Below are 21,736 nucleotides of genomic sequence, written 5' to 3'. Positions count from 1 at the left end.
TAATGATAATGCCAATGAGGGATTTTTAATCACTGCTGTGCTGAATATATAACTAATATTGATACTGTTGTTGCTATATTAATTTTTGTTTCACTACTTTTGGTTTGTTGTGTGTCGTGTTAGTGTCTCATTTCAATTGCTCTGTTTATTGCAGTTCTGAGTGTTGCTGGGTCAGGTTTGCATTGTTATGGTATTGCTGTGTATTGGTTTGTTGGATTGATAAAAAAAACAAAAAAACATTTTTGAAAAAAATGAGAATCGATTCTGAATCGCACAACGTAAGAATCGCGATTCGTATTTGAATCGATTTTTTCCCACACCCCTAATATATATATATATGTATAATTTTCTACCGCTTATTCCATTTGGGGTCGCGGGGGGCGCTGGTGCCTATCTCAGCTACAGTTGGGCGGAAGGCATCGCAGGGCCAACACAGATAGACAGACAACATTCACACTCACATTCACATACACTATATGTATATATATATATATATATATATATATATATATATATATATATATATATATATATATATATATATATATATATATATATATATATATATCGATTGGAAAAAGTATTTTTACACAATGTGATTTGCCTGAGCTACTAGGAGACTCTGAGAGTAACAAGCAACAAGCGGTAGAAAATAGTTAGAAAGGACAGATTTAAAAAAAAAAAAAGAAAAAAAAATTATATATATATATATACATATAATTTTTTTTTTTTTCAACTTGGGACTTCCCACGGGCCAGATCTTGAATGCTGGCGGGCCGGACTTGGCCCGCGGGCCGTAGTTTGGGGACCACTGCCCTTTAGTCACTTTTGCACTCTTTGAATGCTGCCTGAGGCTCAACCAATCAGTGGCCCTGATATTGACGAGGTTTCTCTAATTGGTTTGGTATTCTCTAATGGACAACACAATTGTAGCATATTGATATATTTACTTTATTTAGTCATTTGTATGATTGAAAATGGTTATTTTAAGACCCACATTTTTTTGGAATATGCTTTAAAAAAATATATATCCCCAAAAAATGTGCAATGTGGTGAAGCCATAATATTTGAAACGCAATGTGGCAAGGGACAACTGTATGCACATGTACTGCGGCAAAGAGTCACACCTCTGTCAAAGGCCAGTCTCACGTCCTCGATGTGCTCGGAGAAACCAGACACTCTGTACAGACCTTCAGATTTCATACCTGTAACACAAGCAATGGGCAGTTTAACACATACACTGTATGTTCAATATTTATGGTTAAGCACATTCACCATCCTTATTGCCGTTTTACCTCGGAGCTCTATCTCCCGAATGCAGAGATCCACAACCATGGGTCTGGTGGTGTTGTGGGCCTTGACGAGTGTGGTGAGGTCACAGCTGAACACTTTCTTTATCCTGCGCAGGTCCGGCTGGCAGTCGCTGGGCACCAGCTTCGAGCACTGCTTGTGTACACTCAGCCCGCAATCTTACAGGAGAGATAAATAGCGGCCGGTTAGCCTCACGCCGACGATAACGCAAGCACAGCATGGGGGCTTAAGACAGCGGAAGTACAGCTCTCTGCCGACACTTGGTCAGTGGCAGATAACAACGCACACGGCAGCAGGAAGTCATTTTTGGTGGTGTGCAATGCAGAGCGTGTCTAAGCTGTTTGACTGCAGGTTTGGAAGGAGCTCCTGAGAGAATGTATGAGGAGTTGGAACAAAGATGTCCCTCCTGCTCGCCAAAGCACGAGGTGTCTGATGATAGTCTTTGCCTGCAGCTTATCACCATGGCAAATGTGTCAACAACAAACATTCTGTTTAGGTAGTGGGGTAGAGGCCAAGTCTCGCATTGAGTCTGGGTTTTGAATATGAAATCTTGTGACAAGGTCTTGCAAGCTGTCATGAGTTAATTTTGCTGCTATTTTTAGTCACTTTTGAACTATATTTAACCTGTTTTTTTAAGATGTTGATATTTTTACTTGCAATGATTTTTGCATGGTAATGAAAAAAATTACTTTGGATGAATAATTTACAACTTTTTAGAGGGGTTGCCAGTACCCATACCAGGGCCGCACTTATGGCTTTAGAACTATGGTGTCAGAACAGTACCAAAACACACTGCCTGCGCGCGGACTCATTTTGTAAGTGCAAAAAGATGCCATATGCGTGCACAGAGTCGTCGCCGATTCTTTTTACGCTAGTGCATCTACTCTGTGCACACGTGTGGAGTCTCTTTGCGCATGCTGCATCTTTCTCCAAAGGCGACGAATACACATTCCAGCAATTCCCCTGCTTTCTGATTGGTCCCTTTAAAGGGGTCATATTATGATTTTTTTTTTTACATTTAAAACACTTCCTTGAGGTCTACATACCATGTAATGGTGGTTCTTTGGTCTAAACTTTACAAAAATTATATTTTCAAGCCACTTTCTAAATGTCTTTTCAGGATGCGCCATTTTGCGGGTAGTCTTATTTACGTGGTTCCACTTCGACTGAGTCTTCTCCCTGTCATCCATGTTGTAGTTTTTAGCGCTTGCATTGCGAATCTACTGACGGATATAAGTTACAACTAGCACGCTACTTTGTATTACAATGGCAACAGCGGAGGACGCATGTGCAGCAGCTTGTTTACTAAAACAAGCTGGTGAGACTCTTGCTCAACCTCCCATACACGACTCACCTAACTCAAGCCCACTTTACCAAATTAAGATGGCTTAGAGTTGAGGAAAGAGTACACCAAATCGCAATTTGCCTGCAGGTATTCAAAATACTCAGAGAAACTGTCCCCAAGTACCTGTCGAACTATTTCACCAGAGTAAGTGATGCTCACAGGTAATACACGAAAGGGAGTTCCTCAGACCTGGTTGCCCAAATTCAAGACTCTCATGGGAAAAAATGCATTCTACTATTTTGCCACAACACAGTGGAATGCACTACCAACAGACCTTAAAATTTGAACTTCCCTACTAAATTTTAAAACTGCAATAAAATCATGGCTCAGCTGATCTGAACCAAAATTGATCCCCAGCAACTCTTCGAAGCAAGTTTATATGTGGTTATAGTATATATATACTGTATATATATTCTCATTCTGTTTTGCACACTCTTGGAGTCAACATGTGTATATTCGCCCCCTCCCCCTATTTTTTGTATATATTTTTTTCAAATCACCCGACATGTATACTGTGTATATGTTCATAATTTATCCATTCTTTAACTTAATTTTTTATATACATGTTACAGTTTATATATCTTTTATTATTGAACGTATCAAATGTGATGAACATTTAATGGACCACAATGGAAACAAGCCTTTTGGCTTTTTGTGCCATTCATTTGCCTTTTTAAAGCATTACATGGATTACATTTTTCAAGATGTCAATCAATCAATCAATCAATCAATCAATCAATGTACGAGCCAGTCTTCTCCCCAATAAGAATATAGCAAAAAAGGAGCTTATTGACTACAGCGCAGACTACAATGGCGCACTCGCGCAAAGCACTTTAGGTACATTTCTAACATACATGGGTAATCCGCTGACATCAACGGTGTGAAAACGTCACAGGTCAGGGCAAATTCCAAAGGGCTGATTTGGAGGAAGTATCAAGGAAGGCAAGATATCTCCACAATGCCTCCACTGGTTTGATTTTTAATTCTTGGGATTTAAGCAGATCCCAAATGGTAAATGGGTTGTACTTGAAAAGCGCTTTTCTACCCCTTTTTAAGGAGCCCAAAGTGCTTTGACAGAATTTCCACATTCGCCCATTCACACACACATTCACACACTGACGGCGGGAGCTGCCATGCAATGTGCTTCCCAGGACCCATCAGAAGCAAGGGTGAAGTGTCTTGCCCAAGGACACAATGGACGTGACTAGGATGGTAGAAGGTGGGGATTGAACCAGTAACCCTCAGATTACTGGCACAGCCACTCTACCAACTTCGCCACGCCGTCCCCCACAACAACAAATCCACAATAACAGGTACCAATACGTATGGAACGTTGGTTGTGCATAATAGGTGCTCTTTTAAATGCCTATTGTCTCCTGGTCAGATCTCATCTTAGGGAACTGGTAATGTCCAACTGTATGCTTCTTCTAAAGGGGATTATTCTGTAGAGTCAAAGGTTTAGACAAAATAACCATTTGAATCATTCTTCATGAAGGAAAGTGCTCAAAATAAAATCAATTAATCAGGGCATTCATCAATGAATTCCCTGATTGAATTACAAGCCTCTTTTATCATACATATGTAAATTCAGTGTAAATAATGCTACATTGCGATTAACTGAGGAGCATACATCAACAATTTTCATTATCCATTTATTTTCTAATTCAAAAACAATAAATAACTTGACTTTTAGTTGATTATTTGAAATCAGAAATGGCTTGTATGAAAGGCAAAAGCCTCTAAAATATAAAGCATGGTTGTCCAAGTGTGGCATACTGAAAAATTAAAGAATGCCTTTTTGATAAATTTTGTACGTTGAAATGCCAAAACCAATTCAACATACCGTATTTTTCGGACTATAAATTGCAGTTTTTTTCCATAGTTTGGCCGGGGGTGGGACATATACTCAGGAGCAACTTATGTGTGAAATTATTAACACATTACCGTAAAATATCAAATAATATTATTTAGCTCATTCACGTAAGAGACTAGACGTATAAGATTTTATGGGATTTAGCAATTAGGAGTGACAGATTGTTTGGTAAACGTATAGCATGTTCTATATGTTATAGTTATTTGAATGACTCTTACCATAATATGTTACGTTAAGATACTAGGCATCTTCTCAGTTGGTTATTTATGCGTCATATAACATACATTTATTCAGCCTGTTCACTATTCTTTATTTATTTAAAATTGCCTTTTCTTGGGCTTCACGGTGGAAGAGGGGTTAGTGCGTCTGCCTCATAATACGAAGGTCCTGCAGTCCCGGGTTCAATCCCAAGCTCGGGATCTTTCTGTGTGGAGTTTGCAAGCTCTCCCCGTGAATGCGTGGGTTCCCTCCGGGTACTCCGGCTTCTTCCCACCTCCAGAGACATGCACCTGGAGATAGGTTGATTGGCAACATTAAATGGTCCCTAGTGTGTGAATGTTGTCTGTCTATCTGTGTTGGCCCTGCGATGAGGGGGCGACTTGTCCAGGGTGTACACCGCCTTCCGCCCGATTGTAGCTGAGATAGGCGCCAGCGCCCCCCGCGACCCCAAAAGAGAATAAGCGGTAGGAAATGGATGGGTAGATGTCTATTCTTGGTGTTGGGTTTTATCAAATAAATCTCCCCCAAAAATGCGACTTATACTCAAGTGCGATTTATATATATATTCTTTCCTTCTTTATTATGCATTTTCGGCAGGTGCGATTTATACTCCGGAGCGATTTATAATCCGAAAAATACGGTACATCAGTATATACTGTCAGGCTTGCCCCTGACAGTTTGTTTGTGTTTTAGTTTTTTCCTCTGTGTGTGTAGTTATTTCCTGTCAGAGCTCTTATTTTGTTGGTTTCCTGTCTTTCTCCCTGAGCGCTGTTTCCCGTCAGCTGCAGCACCTGGCCACACCTGGGGTCAATCAGCCCGCTCCTATTTTTACTTGCTTTTGTCCTCCAGTCAGTGCTGTATTATTGTCGTTGCTACCTGTCGTGTCGTGTCGTATCATATCGTGTCAATGCAGCGTTGCGGTAAGCTATATTTGATAGTGGTTTGTAGTTTACTTAAGTTTGTTTTCATATTATAAGTACGACTTCTGTTTCTTGCTTGATACCTGATAGCTTCCACACTAGGCCTTTTTGTTTGTTATCCGCCTTGTGCGCGCTATTTGTTAGTACCCTTTTTGTTTGTTCTTGTCTTAGTATTTTAATTAAATCATGTTTCCTTACACAATGCCTGCCTCCTTCTCTGCATCTTGGGGTTCGTCACAAACTAACTGAATAATCCAGCCAAATTCGAACCCCGCAGAGATGTTTATGGCGGAGAGGCTTAATTTAGCGTTAGAATTAATGGATAATTTAAAGAAGAGTTTGGCCACGTTTCAAGCCCTCTCCCACCCACCCCTGTTGACTGTTGGCCCATCTGGGGACGTCTGGGATCCGTCCCTTGAGGAGGGGGCTATGAGGATCCGTTATGGGAAGGGGGGCTACTGTCAGGCTTGCCACTGACAGTTTGTTTGTGTTCTAGTTTTTTCCTCTGTGTGTGTAGTATTTTCTGTCAGCGCTCTTATTTTGTTGGTTTCCTGTCTTTCTCCCTGAGCGCTGTTTCCCCTCAGCTGCGGCTGATTGGCACCTGGCCACACCTGGTGACAATCAGCCCGCTCCTATTTTTATCTGCTTTTGTCCTCCAGTCAGTGCTTAGTTATTGTCGCTCTTGTCATGTCGCTCCTGTCGTGTTAATGTCATTTCTACTTGTTGTTCCAACTGGTTGTGTCTTTGCAACGTAGCGGTAAGCTATATTCGTTAGCTGTTTGTAGCTTACTGTTTTTTGTTCCCTGCTTCCAGTTTGTTTTGTTCACAGCCAAGTTTGTTATCCGCCTACGTGCGCACCTTTTGTTTGTACCCTTTTGTTCGGTTTTGTCTAAGTGTTTTATTAAATCATGTTTTCTTACTCGATGCCTGCCTCCTTCTCTGCATATTGGGGTTCGTCACCCACTAACTCTGACATATACAAACCCCGTTTCCATATGAGTTGGGAAATTGTGTTAGATGTAAATATAAACGGAATACAATGATTTACACATCTTTTTCAACCCATATTGGATTGAATGCACTACAAAGACCAGATATTTGATGTTCAAACTTATAAACTTTATTTTTTTTTGCAAATAATAATGAACTTAGAATTTCATGGCTGCAACAAGTGCCAAAGTAGTTGGGAAAGGACATGTTCACCACTGTGTTACATCATCAACTTTTCTTTTAACAACACTCAAACGTTTGGGAACTGAAGAAACTAATTGATGAAGCTTTTAAAGTGGAATTCTTTCCCATTCTTGTTTTATATAGAGCTTCAGTCGTTCAACAATCCAGGGTCTCCGCTGTCGTATTTTACGCTTCATAATGCGCCACACATTTTCGATGGGAGACAGGTCTGGACTGCAGGCGGGCCAGGAAAGTACCTGCACTCTTTTTGTATGAAGCCACGCTGTTGTAACACTTGTCTTGCTGAAATAAGCAGGGGCGCCCATGATAACGTTGCTTGGATGACAACATATGTTGCTCCAAAACCTGTATGGACCTTTCAGCATTAATGGTGCCTTCACAGATGTGTAAGTTACCCATGCATTGGGCACTAATACACCCGCATACCATCACAGATGCTGGCTTTTGATATTTGCGCCTATAACAATCCGAATGGTTATTTTCCTCTTTGTCCTGGAGGTCACCACGTCCTCTGTTTCCAAATATAATTTGAAATGTGGACTCGTCAGACCACAGAACACTTTTCCACTTGCATCAGTCCATCTTATGTGAGCTCGGGCCCAGCCAAGCCGGCGGTGTTTCAGGATATTGTTGATAAATGGGTTTGGCTTTGCGTAGTAGAGTTTTAACTCGCACTTACAGATGTAGCGACCAACTGTAGCTACTGACAGTGGTTTTATGAAGTGTTCCTGAGCCCATGTGGTGATATCCTTTATACACTGATGTCGGTTTTTCATGCAGTACCACCTGAGGGACCAAAAGTCCCTAATATCATTGCTTACGTGCAGTGATTTCTCCAGATTCTCTGAACTTTTTGATGATTTTACGGACCGTAGATGGTAAAATCCCTAAATTCCTTGCAATAGCTCGTTGAGAAAAGTTGTTATAAAACTTTTCGACAATTTGGTTACAAAGTGGTGACCCTCACACCGTCCTTGTTTGTGAATGACTTAGCATTTCATGGAAGCTGCTTTTATACCCAATCATGGCACCCAACTGTTTCCAATTAGCCTGCACACCTGTGGGATGTTCCATATAAGTGTTTGATGAACATTCCTCAAATTTATCAGTATTTATTGCCACCTTTCCCAACTTCTTTGTCACGTGTTGCTGGAATCAAATTCTAAAGTTAATGATTATTTTGCAAAAAAAAAAAAGTTCATCAGTTTGAACATCAAATATGTTGTCTTTGTAGCATATTAAACTGAATATGGGTTGGAAATGATTTGCAAATCATTGTATTCCGTTTATATTTACATCTAACATAATTTCCTAACTCATTTAGAAACGGGGTTTGTATTAGGTTATTTGAAAAAATGTTTACTTTTGTTTTATATGTGACAAAGCAAATACTGTATTGTGAAATTATGGTATTATTTTATTTTGAAAACCTAAAACTACAACAGTAATATCAGATGAATGTTTGTAGCAGGATTCCCTTGAAAGAGATTACTAATGTCAATGGGACTTCCTGGATAAAGGTTTTTAAAAAACATTGAATGATTATTATGTTTGAGTCACATGAACTTGAAAGACTGCATCCATACAACTCAACAACCCCCCAAATAATTTATTTAGGAAATCATCTGTTATGGCAAATAAATAATTTGGTGTAATTTTCCAAATCTCCATCTTCTTACATCAGACATGCTCATTAATTTTCATGTCTGCATGGTAACTAGGATGAACAATCTGGGAGCAGCTTGACCTTTTTCGCCTAAAAGAAGGAGCATATTTCTGCTTCAGAAAATGCCCTTTCTTGTGATTTAGAATGTACTTGGCAGCAAGAACGTCTTGATACTTCAATCTGTTGATACTGTCATCCCTTCTGAAGATCTCACACACACCAATACTGGATGTTACCTAAACCAGGATTTTTCCGCGACAAACTTAAATGTTTTTCTGGGTGAATTTTGGGTCCATGTGTGTTCCAACAGGTCTTCTACAATATTCACGGTGTTAGAGATGCAGTTTAATAAATTATTTATTAGAAAATCTATCTTTTGTCTCTACTGTCCATCCTTTTGCCAGCTGTGGATCTTGACAAATGCAACACGTTTTTTTTTAGCAGTCTTCCGTTTAATGTTAGTTTGTCAGCACTAATTCGGCCATACAGACCACAGCGTGAGACAATTTGATAAAACTGTTCTTGTAGATAAAGGGATTTTTGAAAAAAGGCTGTTTGTCCTCTCAACCAAGTCTTAGGTTACAGGGTCTGAATTGTTTTTATTTTCTCTACTTGACGTTAGGATACATTGAAGATTTCTGCCAACTGAGCAGCAGACTTTATCTTCAGGCTCTTGATCATTATTGCGGATAGTGGTTGAATCTTGTGCATGTTCTTCGACGTAATTTTGTAGTTCACATGATGGTCTTTGCTGGGGTTCTTTTTACACACTTGGGAATGTGTCCATTGCAGTATTTATCACAAGCAAAGCTCAAATGTGTGATTGGTTGAATCATATAAAAACTTTTGTCCATGCAAAAACAAATGTTATGGGCTTTACAAAGCTGTGAACGTCAAGACATTTTTATCACCTTTTTCCTTTGACACAGAGTTAATAATGTGAAAACTCTTGACATGAAACTTTTTTTTCCCCTAGAAATTGATAGATTAGAAGTAAAGATATATCCCCTTTTAAAGGGTACCTTTGATAATTTTAGTCTTAGACTTATAAATGTTAAAATGTTGGATACTCATGTTACACAATGCCAAAGCATCAAATCATACAATTCATGCTTTTTGGCGTGAGCTTGCACGCAGTTTTGGTGGCCTCTGTTTGCAAAGTTGTACAGTTTGGCTAAGTCGTGACTCACAGCGAGGTGGAAGTACTTATTTGGACATTAAGTAAAGTTCGCAGCCAGAGGGAGACATGCTCCTTCCCCTTTGCTTCAGGCTATAAGGGAAACACAAGAAAGGTAGAATAAAGTATATTCTTGTCTTCTAACCATCACCAACCACCATCAACCTCATCACTCAAATGACAAGCCAAACGAGGACTGTGTAAAGGATTGTACTTTTACAGTGTGTATTTGTATGTGTATTTTTTGTGTACTGCATTCGTTCATATTTTTACACTGTGCTCTCTCTGTGAAACCACATTTCATTGTCTTCCTAAAAGCAATGACAATAAAGAACTTAATTCATAATCCTGGTATGTGCATAATAACACTGACATGCGACATGCAATGACATAAATGCCGCTAAAAATCGATCGCAGACTGACTATACAGGTGTGCCTAATTTTGTGACCGAGGAAATCAATATAGTGTTTGTCTGAAAAATAAAAATTTGTGTTGACAACTCCAAGATAAATATTGAAAAAGTGTACATTTTCAAAATAAAAATTATGATACTTTTGAACAGCGTGGTTTCATTTGCAATCTGGGGAACGCCTCAAGAATTGAAAATCTTGCAGACAGACTCAAAAAAAAGGGTTATAAATGTGACCGATGAGCCGAAGTTAAGCAAAATTTAAACCCTACCATATCCAATTCATATTATCTAGACCACAAGGAAATGTTTTAAATGTAAACATAAAATCATCATTTTTCCACTGTAAGTCAATATGTCCTTATGTGACAATACTTCTGTCATGGACGATATAATTATTCTCTATGAAATGTATGTCCTCCCCGTGACTGCGTGGGTTACCTCCGTGTACTCCGGCTTCCTCCCACATTCAAAGACATGCACCTGGAAATGGGTTGATTGGCAACACTAAATTGGCCCTAGTGTGTGAATGTGAGTGTGAAAAATGTTGTCTATCTGTGTTGGCCCTGCGATGAGGTGGCGACTTGTCCAGGGTGTGCCCCGCCTCCTGCCCGATTGTAACTGAGATAAGCTCCAGCGCCCCCCGCCACCCCGAAGAGAATAAGCGTTAGAAAATGGATGGATGGATGGATGGATGGATGGATGGATGGATGGATGGATTTAAGCTTGTAATTAGAAAAGGATGCAATACAATGGAAAAACATGTTTTTTGGTTGGCCGGATAACCATAAAGTTATTCAGTGTTATCAACCCACCGATGTGTATTTAGAACCGTTTTGCAACGTGTTGTCCACACACTGTACATTACTTGTGAAAGCTGTCCTATGACCGACAATGCATTCTTTGTCGTTTGCAGTGCACTTACCTGAGCAGCGGACACCTTGGGCAATTAGGCCCCACATGAAGTTGGCGCAGTACTCACACCAGTGTGGCCCTCGAAAGGTGTGTACCTGCAGGTGGACACCCCATGATTAGACACACACATTGCACCTCCATGTCCAAAAACAGGAGAAGCACCCTTTAGATGGGCGGCACAGAGCTTACTTTGCGATGGGCCGCTACAGGAGAGGGGAGTGTGGTGGTCAATTGAGAGCGTGTGTACACACATGAGGCAGATTAAAGGATTTAGCGTTATGTGTCTGGCATCTGCTGCCAGGCAATCAGATACTTGCAGGCAGGGCTGCATGTCTAAATAACAGACAGGCACCCCCGACACTGTTAGGACGACACACCTGTGCAGTCAAACGCACACACCTTCAACAGGTGAGAGGAGGGAAGGTAGCATCAGGCAGGCGGTGAAGGATTTTTGTTGTCTTTTCACAGAAAAATAGCTTAAGCAGGTTAGAAATGAAACCTAATGCAATAGATTTTAGAACTGTATTCAAATAGTCAAATATTCGATTTTGAATCGTCAGACATTCAACCCTCCTGGAGTTAAGTGCCTGCTGAAGCCCACCATCTACAGCAGGTGTGTTGGGAGGATGAAATGATTGCCTTCATCATTTGTGTGTAGACAAATACTTTTTTAGAGAATACGAGATCATACAATTACAATTCTGTCCGTCCAGAGACAGCGATCACCCATTTTGGTCACTGCTTCCTGGTGTTGTGACGTGACGTGACTAAAACCGCTGGCTGTGAGTTTTGGCCTCCCACATCTCGTATTATATAAAAACCTAATTGTTTGCAAGGAAAAATATTTTACTAATAGTATTGGTAAAATGTTTATACTGTACATAGGGTACCAGGATGCGCCACAGTCAGACAGGAATCTCTCTGTCCCACTGCACGCCTATAGCCGTCTAAATCCAACCGGAAATTAGACACAGTGTGTGAACGGACGTGCCGCCTCCTCGCTAGAGGTGTAGCTCTTTGCTGGCAAATGTAATGATCCTTCCGTAGGTACAGATACAGAAACTTTGTTACAAATGTTCCTTCCTCTATTTAGTCAAATTGGAGGTCTTGAGCAGAGGACCTCACTAACCAATCCAAATTTCCATGTGCATTTGATTATCTGAATAGTGTAGCCTATTTTGGTGGAGGGATCTGAGCCCCAGATATTGTTGTGGCTTGTGCAGCCCTTTGAAACACTTGTTATTAAGGTCTATATAAATAAACTTTGATTAATTGAGTGGGAAAAGTTGCAAATGAGATCTCTGTTTTGCCGCTGTACGTTATGCTACCACCTACTGACCTGTCAGGATGCACTACTATCATCACAATCTGTTTATTTTAACAGCATAGATTTGAAATATCGTCAACTATGGGCAAAATCTAACGAATCAGGTTTGACTATGAACATCCTTAATGGAAGACAGCCCTAAAAGATTGCGAGTCATGAGTGCTTAGAATAAATTACATGTGTCTCACAAAGTCAGTAGACTAACAGTAAGAGTTGAAAATCAATGATAATCAATGTGCTGTGCTTGCCTCTGTCCATTAGTCACACATTTTGTGCAGCAGGAAGTCAGCTGTGTGTGCTTCCATCAGAACAACAATATTATTTGATCAAGACACATATGTTTTACTGAAGACTTTCATCTTACCTTAAAGTTATGGATCTTCTCATAGGAGCACTGCTTCTCTGGTGTGTCTTTCAAGGTGCTCTGCCTCACCAGAGACGAGGAGATCTGTGGACAGGAGGCCAACAGTTTGATGGGCTTCCACAAAAGTGTCCCCTTGCTCCCCAGCTTGACTCCCAGGGCAAAAGCCAGCAGTTCCTGTCGCTTCCGCTCCTGTCGTTTGGCTTTGTGGTTCATCACGTCCCCTCCAAACCCGCCTCTTTTATTTTCGGCCTCCGCGCTGGCCTTATCTAGTTCCCACAGGTCCTCCATCTCCTCTGGGGGAAGATGCTGAAGAGAGAAGCACGGTCCGCTCCGGTCCGCTCCCCTCTTCTCAACCAGCAGGGCAACAGACAGCCGCTATCGAGGGAAACGCTCCACTTCTGGTCAGTGCAGTGCGGAGAAGATGGACGGTGGGTGGCCTGAAGGCTGGAGTGTGCCTCGCACAATGGCCCTCTTTCACACGCCCAGAAAGGAGCGAGAGAGAGAGAGAGAGAACCGGCTCTATGATAGGGAGGGGCTGAGTAGGGTTGCTGTCAGGACTGTTTCACACAGCTCAACAGCTCTGTAAAGCAGGATCAATAGTGCAGACGCCCTCTTTATATCACACAGCACTCTCACATTAGCCCACTGCCTTCCGGACACACTCCACTCCACTTAGCTGCAGATATTCACATGCCAGCAGCTCGCAAGCAGCACAGGGCCTCCTAAATGTGACACCGCTGCCTCAAATACTACAAAGGGTTATTCAGATGAAGAACCCTCAGAATTCAATCAAATCTTGACCTCCATCTTTGTAAGGATGGAATCCCCCCCGCCATGCCACCGAGATGGGGCCCTCCAGAAACTCCCACTTGTCACAAGCAGAGGACCAGCAGAGCCAGACCAGTAACTGGGATTGGGAGAGATTATTGCCATAATCCTGACACAGGAAGTAATCCCGAGGCAGTCAAATCCATGTAAAAGAGCAAAGAAAGCTCATTTGAAGGTCTGCAGCCATAAGGTGCATTATCAGTGGGGAGTTGTTGCTACACTCATTATGTATTTGCCTGTGTTGCACAAATGCAAGCACTAAACAGGACAGGCAGGTATTTTGGGGTCCTTAGTATGATATTTACGGTGGCTGACAGGGGAAAATGTGCTACAATGCCAGAAACACACGAAACCCCCAAATCACATGAATACATTAGACACTGGGGAAAACACTCCGGAAGTACTAGGAATCCGGGGGTGCCAAATGGGACAAAATAAATACATCTTTAAGTAATTACTTAAATGCGTCATTAATTCATTACAATTTAAATCATGTACATAAATGTGTAATTTTTAATGTAAAATTAAATCAAATCATTAAATTAATTATTTTTTTAAAATTTCATAATTTCCTTATTTTATGATTTAATTAATAATTGATTTACAATTTTTATGACTTTTAATAATTGTATTCATGGCACTTCTGAATTTTGAAATACATTTTGTCCGTCAATAGTTAGCATGTTACTAGGAAGTAAGCCCAGTCAGTGGTGCCAGGTCCGAGAGAGATATGCAAAGCACAAAAAGCTGTTCAGAAGAAAGTTAAATTGTGAAAGTTAAACATTTACCTTAACAATGTCTATCTATTAAACTAACAACGTTATACAGCTGCCTATTTAATGAGTTGTGTTTTTCCCGTTTTGCATGAGTTTTCTTGTGTTCTGGACGTTTCTGCGTGTTTACCCTGGTCGGCAACTGCAGATATTACATTTAAGACTGCAAAAAATATTTGACATACTCGACATAACTATAAAGCTGGGATAAAATGCTTTCTGTAGCGCTAACACATTTGATTGTATTCACAACCAATACTAAATGGTGCCATAAAAGTGATATTTGATGACTTAAGTAGGCTGTAAAATGTCAGTCATGTATCTAGCATTGAAAATTACTCATTTTATTTTGTCTTATGAAGCAAAAAGCAAACAAAAATGAACATGCATGTTAATATTCCTTGTGGTAATAATACCAAAGACGAGGTAAAGCAGGAGGTTGTTTTTACTTTGATACTTGGAGTGACTGTTGGCAGCTAAATAACCCTGACATTACAAGGTGAAAATAGCTTTCAGGGGTTTCTTTGCATGGAATTAATTCAAGCTTAAGATACATTCTTCCATCGTTTATTGCTGTATTTGTTTTCGGACATGACAGCAATACATGAATTTCTGCAAAGTAGAAATCAATCCATCGATCAGTTTTTTACCACATGTCCCTTTTGGGGTCCCGGCTGGCTAGCATTAATTATAAATTATATTTTTTCATAGCTAAAGCAGAAAAACATATTTGTGACGTTCTAAATATGTTTTTCAACATTATGAGAGCCCCGTAGACATTCAATAACATCATTTAGTCACCTATACACCTTGTTAATCAAATATAGTAATGCTATCTGAGGCTGAGCCAATCAGTGGCCACGATACTGAACAGCACGCTCTGATTGGTTTGGTGTGGCCAATACTATTGTAATATCGATATTTTTTTGTTCATTGAGCAATTTTTTATTTTAATTTAGGACCAAAAAATTGATAGAATATGTTTTACCTCAGTGGCCTAGTGGTTAGAGTGTCCGCCCTGAGATCAGTAGGTTGTCAGTTCAAACCCCGGCCGAGTCACACCAAAGACTATAAAAATGGGACCCATTACCTCCCTGCTTGACAGTCAGCATCAAGGGTTGGTATTGGGGGTTAAATCACCTAAAAATAATTCTCAGGCGCGGCACCGCTGCTGCTCACTGCTCCCCACTGCTCCCCTCACCTCCCAGGGGGTGATCAAGGGATGGGTCAAATGCAGAGGACAAATTTCACCACACTTAGTGTGGGTGTGACAATCATTGGTACTTTAACTTTAACTGTAAAAATAAATAAATATCCGCAATGTGGCGAAGCCGCGATATTTGAAGTGCCTGTGGCGAGGGGTGACTGTATTTTGCACTTTAGGTCTATATATTTTTACTGTGATTATTTTCTTTGAGTAATAAGGTGAACACATTCATTCCTTAGTAATCTATTTTTTTGCAACAATTTATTATATGACCCTTCTGAAAATTAGTTATCATCATGCCGAGGACCCAAACTAATTGTTTAACTAGTTGACCAATAGAAAAAAGGATCGCTGATTGGTCGTCGATTAAAATAACTCTTAGTTGCATCTCTAAGTGCATTGTCACTATTAGCTGAAAATGGTGTTCAATCCACACAAAAAAACACATCACAAATTGCGTTCTGCGTAATCGTAGTGTTGGTCTGGACCCTAGGATGCAGAGATGGCAGACGAATTGCAGGTAAAATGTATTTATTAATAAAAATAAATACCTAGTGCAGCAGGGAAGTGCACAGGAAGTATAGGGTAAAATATGGTATATAACATGGAAACAAACAAAGCTACATTGATGCACCAGAGTCCAGCAATGTCTAGAGGACAGGGCTGGTATTGAAAGCCTCCTAATTGGCAACCAGGCACAGGTGAGAATGGTGAAACATTTGTTGACAAACAAGAACCTTATAAATAACAAATTAAGAGTTTCAACAAAGAAAATAATGGTTGAAACATAGGAAAATAACATGAAGACACTATAAATGTATTTTCTCTTTGTCCTGATGCCCTCGGGCAATGTTAAAGTATCGCTGCAAAGAGTGACATGACAGGTGTAAGATATTTGTCATTGTGGCTGGCATTCTTTGAGGAGACCAACACATACCAGAGGATACAATTCAGAAGGGACAGACGTGAAATACACCACTCTGTAGATATTTTAGCCACAAGAGGGGAGGAGGGAGCCCGAGGAGGGCTGAGCTTTGTCTGCGGGCAGATGGCCTCTTGTCTGGCCAAAGAAAAAGGACACAAAAGGTGTCCACACAACAAGCTCGGCTTTCTTCCAGAGTGTCTTGACTCTTTTATTCCGGTGAGTCTTTGTAAAAGGCACAGCTGAGTGGACTCCTGTGAGTCACGGCATAATAACACAAGGGGCCACTGACAAGGATGTGACCCGTTGCACAGCTTAAACAATTCAATTCAAAGAAAAAACATTGCCAATAAATAGATACACTGTGATGGACCTCACAGGCAGAGGATGTCTCACTCTTTGCAAAATGTTGTTTATTTTATATACGATACTCCCAAAAACTGTGCTCAGAAAAACAGCTGACTTATACGATTTTTTTGGTGTGATAAAGTTACAGGCGCTATTTACCGACAAAGTGGAACATTATCTGAACAAACAACACCCCTATTATTTTGAAAATCATTCCATGGCAAATAACCAGACCAGCCTGACCGGCACATCACTGGTATCCCGAGTGGTGAGTATCAGGAGGAATGTGCTAGAGGTCTGGCCGCATTCAGAATGAAAAAGTAATCTAACTGAGGGATAGATCAGGCCCCCCTCTTGGCCTCTGGGAAACATTTTGGGTTACACTAAAAGGGTAAATACGTGCCCATATTGACTATACAGTGAAGCCACTGTGCAACTAAAGCCTCAGGGTGCGGCTGTGGGAATGGTAAACACGAAGGTCAAAAGGCGACTTCTCCACGTTCGAGCCTCAAAGGTGAGCTGTGCTTCTTGGACTAATTCAATCAGGCCAAAAAAACACACTTTTTCTGCAAACATCCTCTGACAGCTCACATCATTTTGTGGAATATGAAAACAATTGACAAAATACTTAAAAATTCACCCAGCAGATGTTGTAGAATTATAAATCATTATAAATCACGCTGATCGATGGCCATTTGCTGTATTAATGTCTGCAGTGTCAGGTTACAGAGGGATGACTGATCTTGACACCACAGCTGATGCTCGTGCCGACAGCGCTGCTATGTATCTTGTCAATGATGTGAAAAATAACCCCTAACTTTGAGAGACAAACACATTTTATTTGACGTTTCTCTTAAATGTTTGAAATAAACTTCAACCATGCCAATAACCATGAATATATGTCTAAGAAACACTAACAGACCACTCAGCACACACAAAGGAGGATTGCCCCCTAGTGGAGGGATTGTTTCTTCCAGAAGGACAGCAATTGTCCTCCGTGCAAAGTCATTACCACACGATTATGAGCTAACAGCTTCGGAGCACCAGCGAATACAATTTGTCTCAGTGAGTCTGATATGCATGCAGAGTAGAGAAAAGTCCCCCTTGGTCATCATTACTTTGCACAGGAGGCAATGAAGCACGCTGGCTAATAAAGTGCACTCAACTCACAGGACAAAGTGTCCTCGGTGAAAAAAATAAAATAAAAATAAAAAGTGCTGCAAAATGTTCAGCGCGGTAAAGGCAGATTAAAATCTGAGAATCGTTCTGGTCTTACAAAGAACCCAGCCGTCTACATCAGAGTTTTACTGTAAGAGACATAGTCTGTGCTTAAAAGGGAACTGCATTTTTCTCTTTGAATTATCATTCACAATCCCTGTGTAAAACACAAACACACATGACTTTCTTTTTTTAATGCATTCTATTCTGTAATATACGGCAAGTACAAGGAAGCTTGCGAATGTGAGTCATATATTGAGCCCATAAAGCCCTCAAAAAACATCTAAAAACCGACAACAAAACTTAATTTACACGTCGTAACCTGAATATTAACCTAGTAAGCGATATTGTTATTAAAAACACTAACGCCAAGGAACTACATGTAGCGGCGCCGTGACCACAGAGAGCTAGCTATATGCAGCTATTGACATATTGAGCTGCTGCATCGCCTCAGAACAAAATTTTATTATAGATTATTAATTATGCCTCTCATTTGTATAGTAGAAGGATGTGGCCATAAACCGAAAAGTTGGTCAACCTTGACATTCAACTCAGACATGGAGATGGCGAAAAAACACTTGTTTGCAGCACGTTTTTTTTTTTGAACCTGCATTAGGATTATGAATAATTCTTAACCGAAACGGAAAGATATAAACATCCCATCAGTCAGCATTCCAGTGAGAGCATACATTCTACAGTGACTAATTGTCTTATTATGTTCATAGTATGGATTTCTTGTTCAAGACTAACTGGATCTGCTTAGCACTCAGCTTTTAAAACTGGTAGCTCATCCTCTGTATATTCAGGCTCAAAAATATAAGGTTCTGGATCATCATTTGTCCCAAAGTAGTCATTGTTGTATCTCATGAAGTCTGCCATGATTAGTAGAAGTAGTTGTTGGTAAAGGAAATAATGAACGTTGTGATGCGTCTGTAAAATTAATACATCACCGTTTAATACGTAAATATTACAAGTTATTATGACTGTGACTGTTATTACATTACATATACACTTACAGCATGTATATGAAATGTTAATGAAGGTTTTGGATATTTTAGAGCGCCTTATAGGCAGAATAGATCAAATCCCATTACCTCCATTGCTAACTGACTTTTGCTGGTGTTTAATTGAGAGTTAGAATGCATAAAGGATTGTAAATGATAAACAAAATTCCCCAAAAAGTACAATTTCCTTTTAAATGAATACAATCTTTCAAAGATCACATTCCCTCGATAACACGAATATGGATCATTTCATTCCTTTGTAAATATAAGCAGTCAGAAAGCTGTCAGCGATATTGTGTACTTACTGCAACACATCAGTGAGAAACAATTCATATAACCAGCACAGGGGAGAGTTTGGACTGAAATCACTCAAAATCATTGAGACATATTAGGTTGATCAACAATGTTCTAGATAAGCGGTTTTCAAGGTATTAGGCAACAGAAGACTTAGGGGAGGCACCGACATCTTGACAAAAACAAGGAACATGTTTTTAAGCCTGCTGAGCTAACTTCAGTTATGTCAAAAGCAAAATAATAGGTTATTTTGTTCCGTTATTGAAAAAGTAAAATCTGGTGTGAACAGAAGGTTTACACAGTATGCTGCATTTGTGTTTGGCAGGGATATGTGCAACTCTGACAAAAAGACAGGACCAAAAACAAACATGCACTGCAGAGGATGCTGGTTCTATGGAGGATGTAGCACAATATAGGCTCACTATACTACATTTTATAAACCCTTGCTCTAGACCTGGCGGCAATAGACAGTCCAAAAGCCTTTCATTTGGCTTACGAAAACATTAGGGGTGTCTTGATCTGACACCCAAAATGGGTCTGACATCAGCAAAAATACGAGTAACGAATTACATCGGCTTACATCCAAAATCTCTGATATTAGTGCTGCAATACAAGCAGCTTGACAGTCAGTCAACAGCTAAATGTTCTCCATTGAGCACACACGGTTGGCCGTTTCTTGTGCTATAGGGAAGTCATTTATAAAAGGTAAACTACAGTATTTTTTTGGACCATAAGGCGCACCGGATTAAAAGGCCCAATGTTGCTGTACGGCTCTATTCAGGTCTATTTTCATACATAAGGCACGCTGGACTAAGGGCATTAAAGGGGTTGTATCGTGATATAATTACGACACTTAAAGCACTTTCTCGCGGTCTACATAACAGGTAATGGTGGTTCTTTGGACAAAAGTTTACATACTGTATATGCAAACTTTTGACCAAGTCTAAGATTATGTTTTACAGACCGTTTTCAAGTCGCTTATTGACCGTCTCTACAGGATGCACCGTTTGGTGGTTGGTCTTATTTATGTTGCTCCACTTCGACTGTGGCTTCTTCCCGTCATCTTTTGATACTGAAATTACTGACAGACTAAGTTCAAAGTATACTCTACTTTCTATTAGACATGGCAGTAGCAAGGTTGAAAGGCCCACAACAAGAGGCTAGAGAAAAAGAAGGAGCTTATGGACTACGCCGCAAAATACAATGGCGAACGCGCACACATTTTCAGGATTTATGCAGATTCCAAACACAGAACAGCAGGTACCAATTGGTAAAAAAAACGTTGACTTTGTGTAAAAGGTCAAAACAAAACACCAGGTAATATGTCACCTAATAGGTGACATTTTGAGGTCCTAATACATACACCATAACAATACTCGCAAGTTGAAGCACAGCGCATGAGACAACGGTAGCCGTAATGCTCCGACAACTCATCAAGCAATGTGGCTCCGTAGCTTAACAAAGTCGTACTAAAACATTTTGACAGATTTTTGAACGCCGTGTGTAATGTTTTGTATTCTCAATGAAACGTCAACATTTTGGTCTTGTTTGTGTCATTTATTGAACAAGAGGCATAAACCAGTATCTCTAATGTCCAATTGTCATCTACGGGTCACACTTATCATTACACCATGTACCAAAAAAAATTGGTACGAGGTCAGTAAGCACAACCAGAATGAATACATACATAAGGCGCACTGGTTATAAGCGCATTGTCAATTTTTGTGAAAATAAAAGTGTGCCATATTGCCATATGGCAATATGCTACGCAACAACTAAGCGCAAACTAGCACACAAGCTAGACATAACTGTAATGGTCCAATCCCTTATGGCTGTTTTGGACTTGTGTGTTGTTTTTCCTGTGTCGAGTGTTCCATACTGTCTAGTAAGGATGTCAAAAAAAAAAAAAAAAAGATTTTCAGATTAATTGCCATTCCCATTTGTAATGATTCTTAATTGATATATATATTTTTATATATAAAAAAAATTTCAATCTGTCCTGTCCAAATCATACTGTTGATGTAGATGCCCATATTTGCTGTACAGATTTACTTTAGAAAAGAGAAGTTTGGGTTACTTCTTTTGTTGCCTTATTTGTATTTGACACTGTTAAATGTTAGGGTAGCATTTTATTTAACAAAACCTGTTTTCTTTTGAGTAATAAAGGAATCGATCAGATATGTTTATCTGATTTATAATGTAGTTAATCATAGAACTGGCATTGAATGCTATTAAAAAAGTATAAATTTTGAATTGAGAATCCTTTTGAATCCAGAATTGATTCTGAATTGAATCATTAACCCCAAGAATCGAATCAAATCGAATTGTGTGGTGCCTAAAGATTCACAGCCCTACCGTCCAGCCCTTTTATTTTGGTTTCTCTTTCTGTTTTTTTTTTTTTTGTGTGTGACTTTGCTACTG

General features: G+C 39.9%; 1 protein-coding gene across 3 annotated transcripts in view; it reads right to left on the bottom strand.

Moving 5' to 3' along the window:
- chn2 (chimerin 2) overlaps positions 1–21,736 on the bottom strand; it is a 92,212-nt gene that overhangs the window by 11,599 nt on the left and 58,877 nt on the right. For all 3 annotated transcript variants that reach the window (XM_061915854.1, XM_061915853.1, XM_061915855.1), the window contains 4 exons: positions 12,722–12,805; positions 11,041–11,125; positions 1,296–1,469; positions 1,128–1,205 (listed from right to left, as the gene is read on the bottom strand). In XM_061915854.1, the coding sequence (XP_061771838.1) occupies positions 1,128–1,205; positions 1,296–1,469; positions 11,041–11,125; positions 12,722–12,805 (421 nt within the window). The remainder of the gene's footprint in view (positions 1–1,127; positions 1,206–1,295; positions 1,470–11,040; positions 11,126–12,721; positions 12,806–21,736) is intronic.

Source organism: Nerophis ophidion, linkage group LG11 (genome assembly GCF_033978795.1).
Source record: "Nerophis ophidion isolate RoL-2023_Sa linkage group LG11, RoL_Noph_v1.0, whole genome shotgun sequence".
Lineage (NCBI taxonomy): Eukaryota > Metazoa > Chordata > Actinopteri > Syngnathiformes > Syngnathidae > Nerophis > Nerophis ophidion.
The sequence above is the reverse complement of the archived record's forward strand: the minus strand, read 5'-3'. Positions and strand labels throughout refer to the sequence as shown.